This window comes from Myxocyprinus asiaticus, chromosome 33 (assembly GCF_019703515.2).
Source record: "Myxocyprinus asiaticus isolate MX2 ecotype Aquarium Trade chromosome 33, UBuf_Myxa_2, whole genome shotgun sequence".
NCBI lineage: Eukaryota > Metazoa > Chordata > Actinopteri > Cypriniformes > Catostomidae > Myxocyprinus > Myxocyprinus asiaticus.
Genome location: NC_059376.1, coordinates 31,235,838 through 31,255,677, shown reverse-complemented (window position 1 = coordinate 31,255,677; position 19,840 = coordinate 31,235,838). Strand labels below are relative to the sequence as shown.

Genomic DNA, 19,840 nt, shown 5'->3' with positions numbered 1-19,840 from the left:
CATATTCTAATTTTTTGAGATAGTGAATTGGTGGGTTTTTGTTAAATGTGAGCCAAAATCATCACAATTAAAAGAACCAAAGACTTTAACTACTTCAGTCTGTGTGCATTGAATTTATTTAATACACGAGTTTCACAATTTGAGTTGAATTACTGAAATAAATGAACTTTTCCATGACATTCTAATTTATTGAGATGCACCTGTAAAATAAAAGTGACATACCTGAGTTAGAATTGCTGGTTCCCGCTTCGTCATTTCATTGAACCTTTACACTGGTGCCGAAACCCGGGATAAAAAAGGAAGAAGGATAAGCTGCCATGGTGTCATTGCCAAGGAAGTCTTCAGGTTCCTTGCCAGCATCCACCAGGCCCAACACCAGGCCATCGTAGAAATGCACATTTTGGGGTACTCCTTCGGGCCCTGGAAGAGGACCGGCGGGTGCTGCGGAGCTTAGTTCCCCGGCAACAGCGAACCCTCCCGTGCTACTCATGAAGATGGGGCCTCAAGATGAACCGGAGGCCTACCTCGAGCTCTTTGAGCACACAGCCAAAGTCCTGAGATGGCCACAGGAACAATGGGTGGTACATCTTCTGCCGCTGCTGACCGGGGAAGCCCAGATCGCGGCACAACAACTTCCGGTCGCCGACTTACTGGACTACGCGAGGTTGAAGAAGTCCATCCTGCAACGGGTTGGCCGCAGCCCAGAAGAACACTCCACTCCTTGATGCTGAGCGAGGTCGGCTGCCCATTTGTCTTTGCTCAGCAGCTCCGTGACGCCTGCTGGTGGTGGGTGCTGGCCAAGGAAGACAGCAACGCTGATGAAATCATCAGCTTGGTGGTGCTGGAGCAGTTCATCTCCCAGCTGCCGAAGGGGATGGCCGAGTGGGTCGCTGGACTAAGCAGTCCAGCTGGCGGAAGACCATCTGATGGTGTATTCGGGGGCCGGCGCACCCCGTGTCCTTTCCCCCCTGTTGTCTCCTTCCCTGTTCCCTCCCCCCCTCCTTCCTTCCGCCCTGTTCCATTTCCCCAGAAATGGGGGAACATTCCCCCAAGATCGGCTCCCCGGTCATGGGAGTTCCCTGCTCTAACAAACCCTGTCTCTCCCCTCTCTTCCTCTCAGGTGGAGTCTCCGCCATGAGTGTGGGTGGGAGGCCTGGGCCGGTCTGCTGGGGTTGCTGGGAGCCAGGTCATGTCTGAGAGCAATGCCATGTATTGGAGGTGGGGGCCTTGATTCGGATCCCTGACACCCCACGGACTGCCCCTGGTTGAGCAGTGACGTATCAAGTACCTGTGAGTATTAAGGGCTTGGTGGATTCAGGTTGTAATCAAACCTCCATTCATCAATGCTTGGTTCAAAACAGGGCATTGGAAACAGATAATTGGGTAAAGGTGAGGTGTGTGCATGGGGATATTCATGATTATCCTGTAGTGACTGTCACGATAATGTTCCGGGGACAAAAGCATAATGTTGAGGCGGTGGTTACACTGCGCCTCACCCATCCACTAATTTTGGAAACTAATTGGCCAGCTTTTCATTTATTATTGAAGGGGCTGTGTGCGGATGGGTCCTGTGAGGAAGTGAATCGTGTGGGATGTGCAAAGCTCTGGCTGGGGAAGCATGGCTTGGGCCGTCTACCTCTGCTCCGCATCAGGCTGACGCTGGGGAAGGAGAGGTGTCATACTCCCCTGCCCTTAGGGAATTCCTGGTGGAGGATTTCCCTCTAGAGCAGTCGCAAGACGAAACCCTGAAACACATGTTTGACCAAGTGATAGGGATTGATGGTCAACGTCTTCAGCCGGACATCGCACTCACATATCCATATTTTTCAATTATAAAAGATCGGTTGTATAGAGTGACACAGGACACTCGCACAGAGGAAAATACAACCCAGTTGTTAGTACCAAAGAACCGTCGAGACATGTAATTCCAGGCTGCTCATTATAATTCGATGGCAGGTCACTTGGGACAGGGGAAAACACTAAGCCATCTCATGGTCTGTTTCTATTGGCCAGGCATTCACAGGGATGTTCGCAGTTGGTGTGCCGCATGCTGTGAATGTCAGCTGGTGAATCCGCCAGTCGCTCCAAAAGCGGCGTTGCACCCTCTTCTGTTGATCGATGTTCCTATTGAGCAAATTGCCATGGACCTCGTCGGGCTATTAGAAGGGATGGCACCCGGACATCGCATTGTGTTAGTCCTGGAGGATTATGCAACGCAATATCTGGAAGCAGTGCCTCTGCGCAACATCTCAGCACGTAGTGTTGCGGAAGCACTCTTCAGAATTATCTCCTGAGTGGGGATTCCGAAAGAAATCCTCACTGATCAGCGCACTACTTTCATGTCACGTACACTGCGTGAGCTGTACTAATTATTGGGTATTATATCGATTCAGACAAGCGTGTACCATCCACAAATGGATGGCTTGGTTGAACGATTTAATAAGACCTTAAAAAACATGATTCGTAAATTTGTGCACGAAGATGCTCGGAATTGGGATAAGTGCCTTGAACACCTGTTATTTGCAGTACGAGAGATCCCACAAGCCTTCACGGGGTTTTCCCTGTTTGAATTGTCATATGGGCGTAAGCCCTGTGGCATGTTAAATGTCATGAAGGAAAATTTGGAGGAGGGACCTTCACAGAGTAAAAATGAAATTCTTGACCTGAGAGCAAAACTCCACACACTTGGGCGACTATCACAGGAGAATTTGCTACAGGCTCAAGAACATCAGTCCCGACTGTATAACAGGCGAGCCCAGCTACAGGAAATTGCACCGGGAGATAAAGTACTTTAATTACTGCCCACATCGAGCTTGAAATTACTTGCAAAGTGGCAAGGGCCATTTGAGGTCGCACGGCGAGTTGGGGAAGTCAACTATGAGGTAGTGCCTACGGATAGAGGCGGGGCTCGCCAAATTTACCACCTCAACCTACTAAAACCATGGAGAGAGGTGGTTCCTGTATCCTTGGTGATGGTAGTTCTGGAGAGGGAGGAGCTCGGTCCGAAGGTGAGTCTAATAGCCAATCAGTTCACCCTGGTCCCTTGTGGAGACCACCTCTCACCGTCACTACGTACGGAGGTTGCCAGATTGCAAAATAATTTCTCTGACGTGTTCTAGCCTCTCCCCGGCTACACTAATCCCATAAAACACCACATCGAGACAACCCAGTGGAACGTAATCGGCCCTACTGGTTACCTGAACACAATAAACAGGTAGTATGGGAAGAATTAAAGGCCATGCTCGATATGGGGATAATAGAAGAATTCCACAGCGATTGGGCCAGCCCGGTAGTTCTGGTGCCTAAGAGCGATGGTCCGGTTCTGTGTGTATTATAGGAAAGTCAATGCGGTGTCAAAATTTGACCCGTATCCAATGCCTCGTATTGACAAACTGCTCGATCGGTTGGGCACGGCTCGCTTTTATTCGACACTGGATTTAACAAAGGGATATTGGCAGAGACCCTTAATGCTGATGTCCCGTGAGAAAACGGCCTTCTCCACACCGTTTGGGTTGCACCAATTTGTGACCCTTCCATTCGGTTTGCTTGGGGCCCCGGCTACGTTTCAGCGTCTTATGGACAGAGTCCTCAGACCGCATGCTGCATATGCCGCTGCTTATTTGGATGATATCATTATTTACAGTAATGATTGGCAGTGGCACATGCAGCATCTGAGGGCCATTCTGAGGTCACTGTGACGAGCGGGGCTCACAGCAAACCCGAGTGCACAATTGGACGGGTGGAGGTACGGTATCTGGGGTTCCACTTGGGTCATGGGCAAGTGCAGCCACAAATTTATAGAACCACAGCAATTGCGACATGCCCAAGACCCAAGACCAAAAAGGAGGTGAGACAGTTCCTGGGGCTGGCTGGCTATTATCGAAGGTTTGTGCCTAATTATTCAGATGTCACCAGCCCGCTGAATGATCTCACTAAAAAGGGAGCTCCAGACCCGGTCCAGTGGACAGAGCCATGCCAACAAGCTTTCACGCAGGTAAAAGCTGCACTTTGTGGCGGGCCGCTTTTGCATTCCCCTAACTTCTCTCTCCCCTTTGTTTTGCAGACGGATGCATCGGACAGGGGGCTGGGTGCTGTACTGTCCCAGGTGGTGGAGGGGGAGGAGCGCCCAGTGCTGTACATTAGTCGGAAGCTCTCTATGAGAGAGACTAAGTACAGCACCATAGAGAAGGAATGCTTGGACATCAAATGGGAAGTCCTCACTCTCCGCTACTATTTGCTGGGACGAGCATTCACCCTCGATTCGGACCATGACCCGCTCCAGTGGCTCCACCGCATGAGGTATGCCAACACCTGGATCACTCCTTGGTATCTGGAACTCCAGCCATTTAAGGTCCACAGGCCGGGGGTGCAGATGGCAGAGTGGGCAGGCCGGGCTGTTCCCCTGACCTGAGTCGGGCAGTGGGGTTATGTGAGGGCGAGGGCATGGCCGAGCGTTCGTCTGGGGAGAGAGGAAGCGGTAAGGGTTTTCACCTGAGATGAATTGCTGCTAATTGTGATTCCTGTGTTCACAGTGAGAGGCAGGGAGATAAAAAGCTGCCCAAAACCCCAGAGAGGGGTAGAGAGAACCCAGCTGACAAGCTGTGTGTGTTTTGGCCGCTGTCGGCTGTTGTGAAGCTTTACCATCATGCTTGAGGCAGACATGTTTAATTTATAAAATAAAAGTGACATACCTGAGTTAGAATCGCTGGTTCCCACTTCCTCATTTCATTGAACCTTTCCAGCTGGTTTTAGAGAAATTTATGCCACTTTTTAGCCTCTCTGCTACACCAGCTGAGCACCAGCTTGACCAGACTGGGAGACCGACGTAAACCAGTTAAGACCAGCAAACTAGCTTATGCAGATTTTTTTCAGAGAGGTCAGACCTACTGTATTATTCGCACTAAATCAAATCCCTGGTCATGTTCTCTTGCGTGTGATCTTTGTCCTGTTTGTCTCTACAAAGAGAAAGTTCTAAGGTGACTGTTATGGCCCTCATAAATCAGAAATTTCAACAGAACACCTTTTACTGTACAGTCATCTGTGCAAGTGCAGTCAAACCTGGAGACTTTTAAAGCAAGGACAGCAGAGATAACAAAGCCAGCTCTGTATCTGTCCTTAGAAAAAGCATGTGCTTGCAGGCTGTCTTATGATTAGGGCTTGTGATTAGAAATTTACTGACTGTTTACAGATCTGAGAAGGTAGACAGATACGGCTCTGATGGGACAGACAGACAAGTGCCATGTTCTGACGATTAGCATCAGTAACTTGCATTCAGTGTACAGTATATACCAGTGATTCTCGTCAGGTGGGTTACGACCTAAAAATGGGTTGCAGATCTCGTCTGATAGGCTTGCAGACAGCAGGTAAAAAAAAAAATAAAAATAAAAAATTACCATATGTGTCATGTGTCGAACTAAAATAATCAACTTTTAAAATGGTGGAGAAAACACTTCCCATTCCTTCCCATATAATCATAATTTGGATAGCAAATTGAACAAGCTTAGCCACTTTTAACAGGGAGAAAACACTCTACATTTGTTTGTAGTCAATGTTAAAATGCTGTTCATCCAATCAAACTCTATGATAGCCCAATTAGGCAGATGCCAACAGACATGTTGAGTGATATGCCCTCAACCTCAAAAACCTCAAATAAAATACAACTAATACTACAATAAATACAGTTACATTTAGTACTGTTGTGTTGCCACTTGATGTCCAATGTAAAATCTGGGTCCTGAAGCAAAGCCATTGGAGAACCATTGGTATATATTATACTAACACTTCTGTATTAAATTTAGTAAATAAAGTGATTCTAATAAGATAATAATTATAGGCTAACAATTAAAACTTAAGAGTTCTTAAACTTAAGAATCAAGAATAACACAAAAAGAGACTTAATCCTCCTACTGCATTCAGAATCTGCATTCACCTTTTGCATTAGCAGGTCGATTTTTTTGGTTATGAATGTGTGCATGAACTTTTGTCTTGCCACACCCCTTTTAGGCAGTAGTCCCTTTTCTACAGTTTATTTGTTATGTTTGACATGTCTGTCTTGCACAGGAATGTGTGTATGTGTGTGTGCATGTTTGTAAACAAAATGCAGTCCCAGTGGGAGACGAAAAAAGTGTGTGTGAGAGATCATGGGAAAGAGGCTAAATATGTAAGTGAAGTGTTTATAAGAAAAAATCTAATTCATAGATGTACAAAAAAAAAAACCATAATGTGTAAAGCCACAGTTGATGCCCGGGTCAAAATTGACCCGCAAACTCAATCAATGTAATAATTTGTTTTAGATGGTTATATCTCTTAAATCATTTTATTAAAAAAATTATTATGTTTATTTTGATAGTTTTGACAAAGACACAAAGTTTGGTTTCCACACTAAAAACGATATGGTACTTAAAAATTATTATTTACCTCTCCCGGGTCAAAAAGGACCTAAACACAATAAGGGATAGGGATAGGGTTCAAAGGATAGTTTACTCCAAAAAATGAAACTTCTGCTCTCATTTACTTATCCTCATATTGTTCCGAACTCGTATAACTTTCTTTCTAATGTGGAACACAAAAGGAGAATGTAAGGCAGAATGACAACCTCAGTCTTCATTCACTTTCATGGTATGGAACTATTATGCAATGAAAGAACTGAATGATCAATGAGACTAACATACTGCCTAACATCTCCTTTTGTGTTCCACAACAGAAAGAAGTCATATAGGGTAGGGGTTTAAACAACATACGGGTTAGTAAATGATGGCACAATTTTCATTGTTGGGAGAACTAAACCTTTAACATAGAAGCGCATATCATAAAATGAATTTAGCGCAGATGAATTAATCCAAGGTAAACAATAGGAGAACAGAACAGGGCAGCACAAGCGATAGGATACAGTGCTGAGTTTCACAGTGTTTTGTATGCCTGTAAAGTGCCCTCTATCTCCACCTGTGTGTCATGATGCCCACTTGCGCTACTGATAAAGTCAATATAAGGTACTCAGGTTTCTTAAACTGGGTCAGCTTAGGTTGGGAGGGGCGCAGATCTGACAAAGAAACCTCTCAGCTTCCATGCAGGTTGTACTTGGTTAGAAGACCTGTTGTTTTCTTTAAGTTTCAAGTAACATAATGCAGTAAACAAGACCACAGATACAAATAATATGTTAATGGAATAACTCTTTCACAATCAAATTTACTTCCAAACAATGTTTGTTGTTCTTGCTCTACAAACTTTTGTGAGACCATCTGCTTGATCTGTTTTAATTTGTAGTAGAGGGTACTGGGTTGTTTTTAATGTAGAATTTGCAAATAGAATTTTCTGAGATGACAGATATGTCTTGCAATATTTTCTGTACACTAATACTGACTTTCATGTTACTACTGGGGGAATTTAACCCTACCAATAAGGTAATTTTTTTTTATTTATTTAGCAGACACTTTTATGTCTGTTTTTAGGGAATCAAACCCATCACCCCATTGCTTGCACAACAACCCGATCCCATGAAAATTCGTACATATTTTACAAGTTGTCTATTTAGTAAGATTTTGTACAATTTCGTTTGTATAAAGTCATATGATTTCATCACGTGCAAATGCCCAGATGTCTAATGCGGAAGTAAGCACGAGTTCTGTGCACGAGGCGTTAAGGACATACAGTACTTATTAATATTATGCCATTACCCAAACCCCTTATCTAAACTTACCTAATCACTAGAGTGTGTAAACATGATAGGAAGCTGTTGTGTGTGACAGAAGCAAGTAATTGTCACATATTAGAAGGAAACGATGTCCAGCGACGTCATTGGCTGTAGTGAAAGTTGTACAAATTTATACGAATTAGCCAAATTTAGAAAAGTTGAACGAATCCTTACAATTTCGCCGTGAGAGTGTATTGTGCACAACGCTTTACCAGCTGAACTAAAGCAACACTTTATCAGCAAGTTTTTCATAGAATAACAATACAGTAATTAGCATAATACTCTGTATGTTAGAGATCTCTACTGCTCCTTAATGTTTCACAATATATGTCAATCACTAGTCTTGCAGACAATGCATCGCTGTAAAGTGTATTCACACTTAAGGTGGAACCTGATGCTGAGGTTCTTTATGTAAGTACAACCAAAACAGTAAATCCTGAAAGATCTGGCCCAGATCTGGCAGAACCTCATCTCTGAGATAAAAGGGAGGATAGAGTGACCCCAGTTGACACCTTAACAACATTGGCTCCTGTTTCCTCTGTGTCACAGAGGGTGTCTCAATAATGTATTAGCTGTGAAATTTCATAACACTTTAGATTAAATATAGAAAAAAGATCCCTTACTCTTTCTTTCTTTCTTTTATGTTTCAAAGGTTTTTAGTTGTAATTTGTTGTAAATATATCAAGCTGGTGACACTGTGAAGGTAGAGTTTTGCTTAAAGTTAAAATGACTAAAATTAGACATTTGCTTTACTAAGCACAATTTTCTTGAGATTCACTAATCAGGTGAAGATCTCCCTTTGCCATTAGAGCCTGTTCTGTAATCGATATCACTCTAATATAATAATGCAGACAAATGAGGAGCAAACCATTTAATTTAAATTCAAAAGTTATTTTCTATTCTTTTTATAATCCATACTGAATTCATTTCATGAGTCTTGGCCTCTGTGAGAAATGTTTACTCTCTGATGAGGTAATATTGCACTTGTTGGTGAAAGATACAGTAAATCAAGTGGTCAGATTGTTTCTTAGTTACCTCCCATTGAAGAACCACACTACCAGCTAATCATGTTACTAGCCACTGACACACTGAAAGCCTGACAGCTTGTTTACATAGGGGTGTGTGTGTGTGTGTGTGTGTGTGTGTGCTTGAAAATTTCAAATAGATGTCCTGGACAAAGAGATAGCTTTTCAAATGGCTGGGCTTCACATTTTTATGTGGAGAGGGTAGGTGTAAATATCTAAACTTATTACTCTCTCATCTCTTTTATAGACTGACCCTTGACCTTTGTAGCCATGACAAGGCACTGCCTTCCAGCGCATTCAGCAACACAAAAGTGGGCATTCTGCAGTCGTAAATTTCATGTTTCATAAAAGATCTGTACACCAGTCAAGAACTGGTTCATGTTTTTGAAAATATGTGTGTTTAAAGTGTTTTAAAAGGCATTAAACCTTTCGTGTGTATCACTACACTACACTTTTCCATATTTTTAGTACACAATTACTCTATAATAACCAAATGAACCACATAAAATGTGAAAGCAACTATAAAGTAGATCAATGATTCTCAACTGACCAAAAAGTGTCTTCCTCTCCCTCTTGTTTCCATGGACTCTTATTTCCATGGACTCTTATTTTGAAGTTTTCCCCTGGACTCCATTTCCCATAGAGCACTGCCCTCATCACTGCCAGCTGTTCCTGATTATCCTAACCTGTCTTTCATTTCCTCATTAGTTCCTTTGTGTATTTATACCCTCCTGTCATGTTCATTCATTGTCAGTTCTTGTCCGTGTAAAGCTTGTGTTGGTTAGCTAATTTTGTTTATGGCATGCCACGGTGTCTTCATCATATTCATTAAAGTCTGCATATAGTTACATCACCTCTCCTTCATGCTCTCCACCACAACTTGTGACAATATAATTGTGCATAGTTAGGAAAGCAAATTAAACAGGCTTAATAACTTTTAAAGAGAGGAACAGTATTTTGTTTTTGACATCAAAGGCTGTGCATCCAATCAAACTCTATGGTACTTTGCTGAAAACTCCCCTGTCACTTGGTAATATGGCTAATACAAACTTAATATTTAGCCCTGTGTTTGTTCCATGTGTTAGGCGGGCAGTGTTGGGAGGGTTACTTTTGAAGTGTATTCCATTGCAGAATACATGCTGTAAAATGTAAATTGTAACGTATTTCGTTAGATTACTCCAGGTCAGTAACTTATTCTAAATACTTTGGATTACTTCTTCAGCACTGGTAGATTCTTGTACTGCCAGTACAGTAAGACAAAATACACATGTTAAAAATACATTCTCTGAAAAACCTAAATATCTTATGCAGTGTTGTTTCTAAAACAAGATAAATCAAACTGATCTTGTTTTAATGATTTTTAGATATTTTTACAGGAAAACAATACAAAAATTATCAAGAATATGATTTTTTGCCCTAATATCAAAGGTCTTACTAGAAAAAAAGAAATTATAATCCAATGTGAATTTTCTTGATAAAAAAAAATATGATTGTGCCTGGTAACGTGCATGTAAAATGGCTAGAAATAGCATTTTAGCTTAGCGTAAAGCTGACAATTTATACAAGATTTCTATTTCTTCTGCTCCAAACTTCAAATTTACTTCTCTGTCTGCTTGTATGAATGTAACACATAAGTGTTTCACCACTGTTCAAATGCACTTTGGATTGCATAATTTACATGTATACATTTTTCCATCTGAAAGGACTAAATATTAAATGAAACAAATGACAATAAAATGCAAAGTAATCTCTTCATTAATCAAAATACTTTTTGAATGTAACTGTATTCTAAATACCAATGATTAAAATTGTAGTGGAATACAGTTACTTATATTTTGTATTTTAAATACGTAATCCCGTTACATGTATTTCGTTACTCCCCAACACTGTAGGCGGGTAATCACACTTTTGCTGTTGTTTATACATTTACAAAATTGTCAGTATTCCTATTCAGCTTATGGTAATGATTTTGTATATTGTTAGGCGTATGCTAATTGTTTGATATACAACTTTGATTCCGTGTTGGGTCACCACTCGATGTCTAATGTAAAATCTAAAGCAAAACCATTTGAGATTAGATTACTAAGAAAATAAACACTTTGGATCACTTCCCATTTTACCCAGAAATTCATAGAATTTCCATACATTTAATGACACATAAATCAAGTGTAGATTTGGGAGAGTCCCACTTCAGGGGCTCTGTGCGTTTGTGCATGACACTTATTTGATTTCTTTTGATTACAGATTGTTGTCCTCGGACAGCTCTGAATTAGATTAATTACTCTTGAGGCTGCGTTTCTTGGTAATATGAACATGGTGTTCTCTACTGTCTAACTCAATGATCTATATGGAGTAACATGGTCCCTTGTTTACAAATCAAATGAACAGAATGTCACTGTTGTTATAGAAACAGTCTCTTTTAGGAAATCCGGATGTCCATATTTCTAGTTTTTCGACCATTAGTTATCTTAAAAAAAAAAAAAAAAAAAAATTATTTATATATATATAATATATAACTTTTTTCTTTTTTTTAATTCCTGGTGTTGAGAAATATTCCAGATGTCAAATGTCTTTTATAACAGACTATAGTGTAAAGATGTCTTTTCTAATAACTCATTATATGTGTAGCAATGCAAGTTATTTACCTTCCAAACACATAACAAAGTGCAGAATGTAGAGTGACTCTTAAAGAGCTTTGAATCACAATTACTCTTAAATTAATAGTAAGTGCCTCTAATTAAATAGTAGTACCTCCCCCCATCTCCTCTGGATCTATGCCCCTGGAATAGGGGTATTATGGCAAATGGCAAATGAAATGAGATTAGTCATTTTCTTGTCAGATTTATTTTTTCTTTTGTTCTCAGTTACTCAAGGATCAAAGAAGGATTTAATCAATGGAGATAAGTATTAAAGAAGGATGGAAAGGGTGAATGCAGCTGAGAATATTGCTCTAAACTAGGTTAGCTTAGTCAGCAGTTTTAACTCAGTTCACAACAATCACCACTATTCAATAAGTAGGCCATTAATCAACTTTGGATGCTCCCAACCCAGATAGCACATCTCTGAGATATCTGTTTACGAGCGTTTCATCTAGAAAGTATCGCATTCTAATTAACATCTTCTAAACATCTTAAAAAGATCAGATTTACAAGCATTCTAAATCATAAACGTCTCAATGACATCTGCCGAATGTCTAATTGACATCTGAGAGGAAACATCTTATCGACGTATTGCAGATGAGCAAACAACCCAAAAAATATGTCTTCCAGGTGTAAACACACACATCCAGTGGACGTCTGGGTGATTTACATGTGCTATCAGGTAATTGAATGGGGCAGACTGCCATTTTAAGTGGCAGATTGTTGTGATCAACATTTAGATACATTTCATTATAACATTAGCATTTCTACCAGTAGGCCTATCCAACAGGTCACACTATTTCAACTAACTTCTGAGTAAAGAAGTCTCTTGATAACTTTTGGGTAAGGCTAAATGCTTATAAGTATTCTCGCATTGCATAATTGTGACGCATCTCAGCTACTTGGATGGTAGGTGGTGACAACCTGCCCTATTACAATGGGACTCTTCACTTTATTGCCAACCTCTGATTAGTGCATTCTGTATCAGTATCAGATCATCCATCACTTATGTCCCCGAGAAATAGACAACACTACCCCCGTGTGGATATCCATAATATCTGCAGAATTTATTTTCTCTTTTTCCAAGAGAAAAGCGAATATGTCCATCGCATTGTAGATAATGCTGATAGTAACTGGAGCGAGTAAATGTGAATCATTAATTTAAATTGTACGTGTAATATACGTGGCACCTTTCATCTTGTGTGATATGTAATATATGAGGATTTGGATACAATGTCAATTTGACCCACTTTTCATGCTATTTTTGTCATTGTTATACACTGTATAATATTCAGTATAATATACAATACAGTACTGTGCAAAAGTCTTAGACGCATCATATTTTTCACGTCTTCAAATGTTTATTTTATATATTCTGTTTTTAGTATATCATTAGGAAATGTATCACAGAATGGTCGTTTTTGGGTGAACAAATTCTTAAAGTGTGCTCCCATAGTTTTTATTCACCTTCTTTAAATCAATAGTTAATTTTAAAGGTCCTGCAGTGTGACAAATGAAAAGTAAATTTGTTTTTTAAAATACAAATATTTAATGTAGTTGCTCATTTAATATGGCCATAAAAACTGTATTCACTATGATTTAAAAAAATAATTAAAAAAGGTATTTGTGATTGCAAAAAATTGACTAAAGACAACAAATCAGCTTTGGGTTTGAGAAAAAATATAATATATAAAAATATAATACCAAATGTGATGCGTTTGGGGAAAAGAAAAACATGCAGTCAGGATCTTGATGGTTTATTAGAACAGGAAATGATAAAACAGAGCACAGTCTCCATGCTCAATGACAGCCAGAACTGAGGACAATGAGCTGTCAAATGCAAAAATGTGTGTAGGTATGTGTTTGTGTGAGTGATCTCTTTTGTGTGTGCGTGTTTATGTCCTTTTGTGTGCAATTGTGCTGTTGATTTCAAAAGCATGCATGTGACTGTCTGATTGGTGGAGAATATTAGGGCACACAGTAGCATGTTGTGCAGAAGTACACACTACGTCTGTGGATTCAGACCGAGGCTGTGTTCATGCAGATAGTTCACTTAAATTAAATTTAAGCACTGAAATTTGTATGTACACTGAAGGGGACACGACTTGTCATTTAATGACAATGAACCTAATAACACAAACAGCCTCCAGCATGAGACAAAACAGAAGTCCATCACATTTAACAGAAGACTTGGCTCTTTTGCAAAACGTTTCTTTCCTTCTCTCTCTTTCAGAAGAAACGTCTCCTGTACGGTTTTCAAGAAAATCGCATTGCAAAGTTCATAAACCAGGATCAAACACTGAAATTCAGGTCACAGTCACAGCAAAATTGTAATCATTGCCATCATCCAAAAACTTCACACACCAGAGAGCAAATCAAATCACTTGCGTGAAATCATAAACCATAAATCTAAAACATTACCACAAAAACAAACAAACAAATATAAAAATGAAGATATCATTGCTGGCTAATATATTCTCTACAGTTTTACAAAAATGCAGACTCTGTGCTTGTTGTCAGATGTCAGGTTTTGCCGAGTGAAAGCATGTCATTTTTAAACAAACTATTTATTTTGTTGTATTCGCACATTCTCTTTAAGGGTGGCCCATTAGTTCTGGCATTTTGTGGCTGGGGGCACGTAAAAATCAGGACTGTCAAAGACAAAGCAAAGCAAAAAAAAAAAAAGCCCTTCTGACAATGAGAATGCCCCAGGCAAACTGTCTGTATTGTTCATGGACAGCATTTTTATTAGAAAATGGAGAGTATGCTTTCTAAAACTAGATATATTTCTGCCCAAACAAAACGACGGCAGAGTTTTAAGTCTGGCTCTATTTCTTGCTTGAGAGGGTTACAACATAGAAAAACAGTGAAACAATTCTCATTTATTTTCTTTAAGAGGAAACACACTTTATAGAGCTCCACAGCAAATTAACTCCATTTCATTGGCTTTTTTTCTTTTTTTATATATATTGTGAATTAACCCAGGCAGTTTTTAGACACACACACACACACAAATGTGTACAGAGCTGCTCAAGAATAAACTGTGTTTGGTGCAGGGTCAGAAATTAACTCGAGATTGGGGTGAAAATGCCACTGTAAATGAGAAAAATGGCACGTATATTTAAAATGTGTGTAGTGAATTCTTCTGTTTTTGATACATCATATGTATTTCATAATGTTCTATCATATGCCTGTGTCTCCCTTTCTTTTCTTTTGAAGAAAGAAAGTCATACGGGTTTGGAACAACTTGAGGGTAAGTTTCATTTTCAGGTGAATCCTCTATTCCCTTTAATGTAAAAATAATTTCTGACGCTGATTTGTTGGTTGTTCCTAGGGTTTAGGGTTATTCTAGGTAATGTTACATTATGGAATGTAATAAAATCTTATGGAAGATGACTTGGATTGGATGTGCTGCTTTTCTTGTTTTTAATGCCTTCTCTTTCTTGCTTGCCGTTGTACAGCGCACATCTAATGTAATTGCTTTTTTAAAATCTGGCTTTAAAGAACTGTGAGTAATCAAGTGGGTGCCTGCATCTCTGCACATCCACGTCTCCCATGATCATCTCTAGGCCTTATCAAGCCAACATAGACTTTTATCATGCATGTTCGGCCTAATGGTGCAATAGAGTGAAAAAGCCAAAGAGAGGGAGGGAGGGCGAGAGCAGGCATGGGTGAGCAGATTTTTTTCAGCACGTAGAGAACTTCACTGAGGGGTTTGTCTGTGTGCGTTTAAGGGTGTTGCAAGCATTCGATTGAGGGCACAAGAGTTGAATAGTAAATATCAACAGAGAAGCTGCGTAACAGTTCAAAAACAACAGTGTCAAAACTGTTGTATCGTGTAAAGTATTTACATACTGAGTTGTAACTTAGAACTCATTCAATACACTGGCACTTAAAACCTATGAATTATATACTTCATTCATTTCTTATACTGTTCTGCGGCTCTATACCTCTGCATTAAAATAAGAACGCACTCCCTTTTTTTTTTTTTTTTTATCATAATCATCTCTCTGACAATACACCAGACTCTTTAGTTGGAACACAACCTGTTTTCTAACAGAGGCTTTATAACTGAAAAATGTTATTGATTACTGGATGAGGGGTATTATCATGAGATGTTAGGCGCTGACATGTCAAAGTCAAACCCTCTCAGGCATTAAGTGTTAAAGGAAAAGTTCATCCAAAACTGAAAATTCTTTAATCATTTACTCACCCTCATATTGTTACTAACCTGTATGACTATCTTTCTTGCATAGAACACAAAAGATGTTAGGCAGAATGTTAACCTTAGACACAATTCACTTTCATTGCATTTTTGTTCCATACAATGAAAGCCCAACATCTTATTTTGTGTTCCACTGAAGAGAAAAAGTTGGATTTGGAACAACAACATGACGAAGTAAATGATGACAGAATTTTCAATTTTGGGTGAACTATCCCTTTAAGAAGCCACTTACTGTGCTTGACTGCCCTCTAGTGGAGACATTGGTGTAACTCTAGGTGAATTATGGGTGCCCCATGGGAAGAAAGCAGAGATAATGTAATTCAGTGAGAGGTGAATGAATTGAATAGTTCACTTTTTCTTTCATGCCTCCTGTGGGGTTTACAACCCTGAAACAAACAAACACCAATCCAAAGAGAGCCAGAGGATCCTGAACAATGGTTGAAACGGGCATAATGCCATGGGGAGCCATGAAGGTTTGATTTTTTCTTTGCTCTCCATCTAAATGTAACATTGTATTCAATCTGCCCCATGATTCTGTGGCTTGTGAAAACTTACAGTAAATGGGGACCCAGAGGGGTCTGATCTGTCTGGCTCCTCATTGGCATTCTCCTGGGCTGGGCCGATGTCTCTCTGAGGCCATGACTCTTAATGGATATTTGTTGTTGGGATGGTCTTCTCTGGCTGGGATGCACAAAGAGGTCCACTGTCACTGAGACACTCTGAATGCAGCTCCCTAGTGGCCTGACTCTGCCCAGACAACCATGCTCACATTCTAGTCAATGGACTGCAGAGAGAACAAAGTCAGGCCAAACAGAGACAGAGAAACTGTTTCAGATGCTCCGCTACGGGGCCGTTCAGAATGAACATGTTCTTGTGCTAAAAATGATAGAATATTACAGACTCTAGGCATCTGGAGAAGACGTCCATCTAGCACATTATTACATAGAAAAACGATGGTAAACCGGTGTGGATGGTTGCAATAACACATTTAGTGTGAAGGCCCCTAATTTAATTGTCTTTCAAATGTGTGGGTAAAAAAAAAAAAAAATGTTTACTTGAAACTAGGTTTTGGAAAAGCAAAATAAATTGTCCACCCAATAACATACAGTATCTCCCTGTGCACAATAATACTCATTTCCACAGTGCTTCCCTGTTTTTTCAATCAACAGCAGCTTACTGTGCTGCTAATGCTGGTGTCCAGAAAGCATGGGTTGATTCATCCATGATTGTTGGCTAACGCTCTTCTTCACCCGCTTGCATCTGATAAAACAGCACACAGGTCTTTCAATAAAGTCACATGGCAGTTGTCTTGATTGCTTTCTGACACAGACAGTTGACATCAGATCAGGCAAATCATTTATGAATCTTGAGTGTCGGTCGACCATGTGAGTTTTTGTGTTCAAATTAAGTCTGACCTATGAACACATTTTTCAGGCTAAACCCAGTTTTGGCATGGCACATACTCACACAAACAAACACAAGGAAGTTTGTCAGAGTTTATCTGACAAAGGCCCCAGGACGCACATAGTGGCCTGTTGTCCATAGGTACAAACGTAAAGCAAATAAAAACGTTTTCTGTGAAAACGAAAACGATCATACCCACCAAATGGTTAACAGGACGTAAAATTACAAAGAGAGACAATCCGCGTCTGCTTGTGTTTGCTAAAGAGTAAACATAGCCATTCGCTGGATTATGATGATGTCGTATTTCTCCTCCCATCACCTGACACATATTTCTAAGCAATCCTTCCATTTCATTAGACAGAATGTGATAGAAGCCGCTAATGTGCTAACTTGCAAAGTGCTGCGGGAGGGTGAGCAGCCTTGAGGGCTGCAGCTTCAACACAATCAACCATTAACGCTCTCGTTCTCTCTTACCCGTGTAATATCTGGCTGATTTGTCACATCTGTAGTCCTAGAGCTCAGCCACTGGTTGGGGGGATTAAAGACACTGGATGGCAGTAAGAGAGGACAGGTAGGGCAGGATTACAGAAGGACAGTGAGTCTTGTCTGAGTCTTGAGGGTGATGGTATTCTGAAGGGTGTGAACAGGCCTGAAAAGTCATTGCCCGTTAGGATTGCGCTCACTTACACTTTTCACCAGCAGGTGGCTAAAGTCCTGTAGCTCATTGAGCCCCCGCTGGGTGTGAAATCCTGGCCGCACTAATGCCGCATTTGTGCGCGGCTGAATTGGATAGGGGTGGTGGCCAGAAGGAGTTTTGTTGTTGCTATTAAAGTTGAGTCCGTCGCGGGACCAACGCAGATTTTCGCCATAGTCCGTCTGTGTGGTGGGCGCTGACACCACCCTCCTACGGTCAGGGGAGTCCTGAGGGGTGGCTGGATAGTTGTACTCCCCAGCAGAATTGCGGGTTGACGGGGCAGAAGGTCGCCCGCCCTGCTCTCTTTGGTTGGGTGGGTGGGAGAGGATGAGATAGCGCTGGTGCTCTGAATGAGGGGGAACGTCGCCTGATCCCTCCTGTCGCAGGTATTTGGAGCTCAGGTATATGACTGCAGAGTTAACTGGGCAGGGTGTCCCTGTTTGGGTCAGGAAAGTATGGGTCTGATCCCAATCGCAGTCCGTATGGTGAACGTTGGGTGTGGGCCGTTTCTGCTGTAGAGGGGTCTGCTCTGGAGTGGGTAGTCCTGGGTCTATGTCCCCAGACTTTGGCCAACCATTGGAGAACATAGTCTCCACTTGCGAGCGAGGTCGCTCGCCACCACTGATGCGTGTCACACTGATCACAGAACCACTGCGGCGATGTCCTAGCATACTTTGCTCCTTGTCACTCTTGCTGCGATTCCCTGAGCCAGATGAACCTCCTCTGGAATGCTGGCGGTGCTTGAGGCTCATAATCCAGCACACCATTAGACCAGAAAGTGCTGCCCCAGTGGCAAATGCTGAAACTGCAGACACCACAAGCAGGTTCACCGACACCAAGCCATCTGGTTCCTCTATGAAACTCTCCTGGAGAAGACCTAAAACATGGAAAGAGAAGCACAATAAGTGAGATACTTAAAAAGATAAAGAGAACATTCATAACCAACAAAGCATCACAAAATGAAACTACCTTAAGTGTGTGTGTAAGGTGGGAGTTTGGCCAAAAAATAGTCACTTTATTTCTTTATGGGGGCGGAAGAGCACACTTCAGGAAGAAATCTGACTAACTGCACTCTTTACCTAATGTGGATGGTGATTTTAACAGCTGTAACAACTGTCTCTCTGATTGAAAGCATCTATCATCCATTATGTGTTTTGGAACTTCAACTTTCAAAAAGGTCTGGCACAAAATAATTTCAGTGACAAACACTGTAACTTCTAAGTTGTATTTACCTAACAAAAAGTGTCTATGCACTGCAGATGGACATACATACATAGAGTAAAGAGGGATGACAGGAATGGATATTGTTCACTTTAAACTGACCAACGTTCTTAGACAACCAATGAATTATTGATGGTGAGAAAACAGGAGAGCATGAAAACTCTGCTGCAATGTACACCACCGGTCAAAAGTTTTGAAACACTTACTCATTCTTTATTATAATTTTTTTTCTTCACATTTTAGAATAATAGTAATGTCATCAAAACTATGGAATAACATAAATGGAACTATGGGAATTATGTTGTGACTAAACAAAATCCAAAATAAATCAAAACTGTGTTATATTTTAGCATCTTCAAAGTAGTCACCCTTTGCCTAGAATTTGCAGACATGTACTCTTGACATTTTCTCAACCAACTTCTTGAGGTATCACCCTGGGATGCTTTTTAAACAGTATTGAAGGAGTTCCCATCTATGCTGGGCACTTACTGGCTGCTTTTATTTATTATTTGGTCCAAGTTTTTTAAATTTTTTTTTTTATTACATTATTTTTATTACAGTTTTATAATGAAATAAATTAATATGGTGGCACAATTATATTTTTGTGTACAAAACTAATTTCAAACATTTAAGCATACGCCATCAGATCAAAAGATTTTTAAGATCATGAGAAACATTTCAGTCAAGTGTTTCAAAACATTTGACCGGTGGTGTATCAATTAGGAAAATATCAATAGGCCTTTTGTTCTGTGGAACTGAAGCACCAAGAACCATTATTGATAAAACTAGACAGAATCTATAATTCATGTGGGATCAGCACAGAAGCTGGCCCTCCAGCAAACCGGTTTAACACAGACTGCAGGCGAGCCCAATAAATGTTTGCTAAATTATAAACACTTACTGGGGTGCACCAGCAGTGTTGAATGTAAGGGTGTAAGACTA

General features: G+C 40.6%; 1 protein-coding gene and 1 long non-coding RNA gene across 5 annotated transcripts in view; one reads left to right on the top strand and one right to left on the bottom strand.

Moving 5' to 3' along the window:
• Positions 1-348: 348 nt before the first annotated feature.
• Positions 349-15,350, top strand: LOC127424462 (uncharacterized). The gene is made up of 2 exons (XR_007894475.1): positions 349-4,477; positions 8,963-15,350. It is a non-coding gene; the product is annotated as an uncharacterized LOC127424462 (long non-coding RNA).
• The window catches only part of LOC127424442 (semaphorin-6B-like), a 166,200-nt gene continuing 159,455 nt past the window's right edge, over positions 13,096-19,840 (bottom strand). For 3 of the 4 annotated variants that reach the window (XM_051669671.1, XM_051669673.1, XM_051669672.1), the window contains exon 17: positions 13,096-18,554. In XM_051669671.1, coding sequence (XP_051525631.1) covers positions 17,641-18,554 — 914 coding nt within the window. In that variant the 3' untranslated portion in view covers positions 13,096-17,640. The remainder of the gene's footprint in view (positions 18,555-19,840) is intronic. The other variant, XM_051669674.1, reaches the window with a different exon arrangement.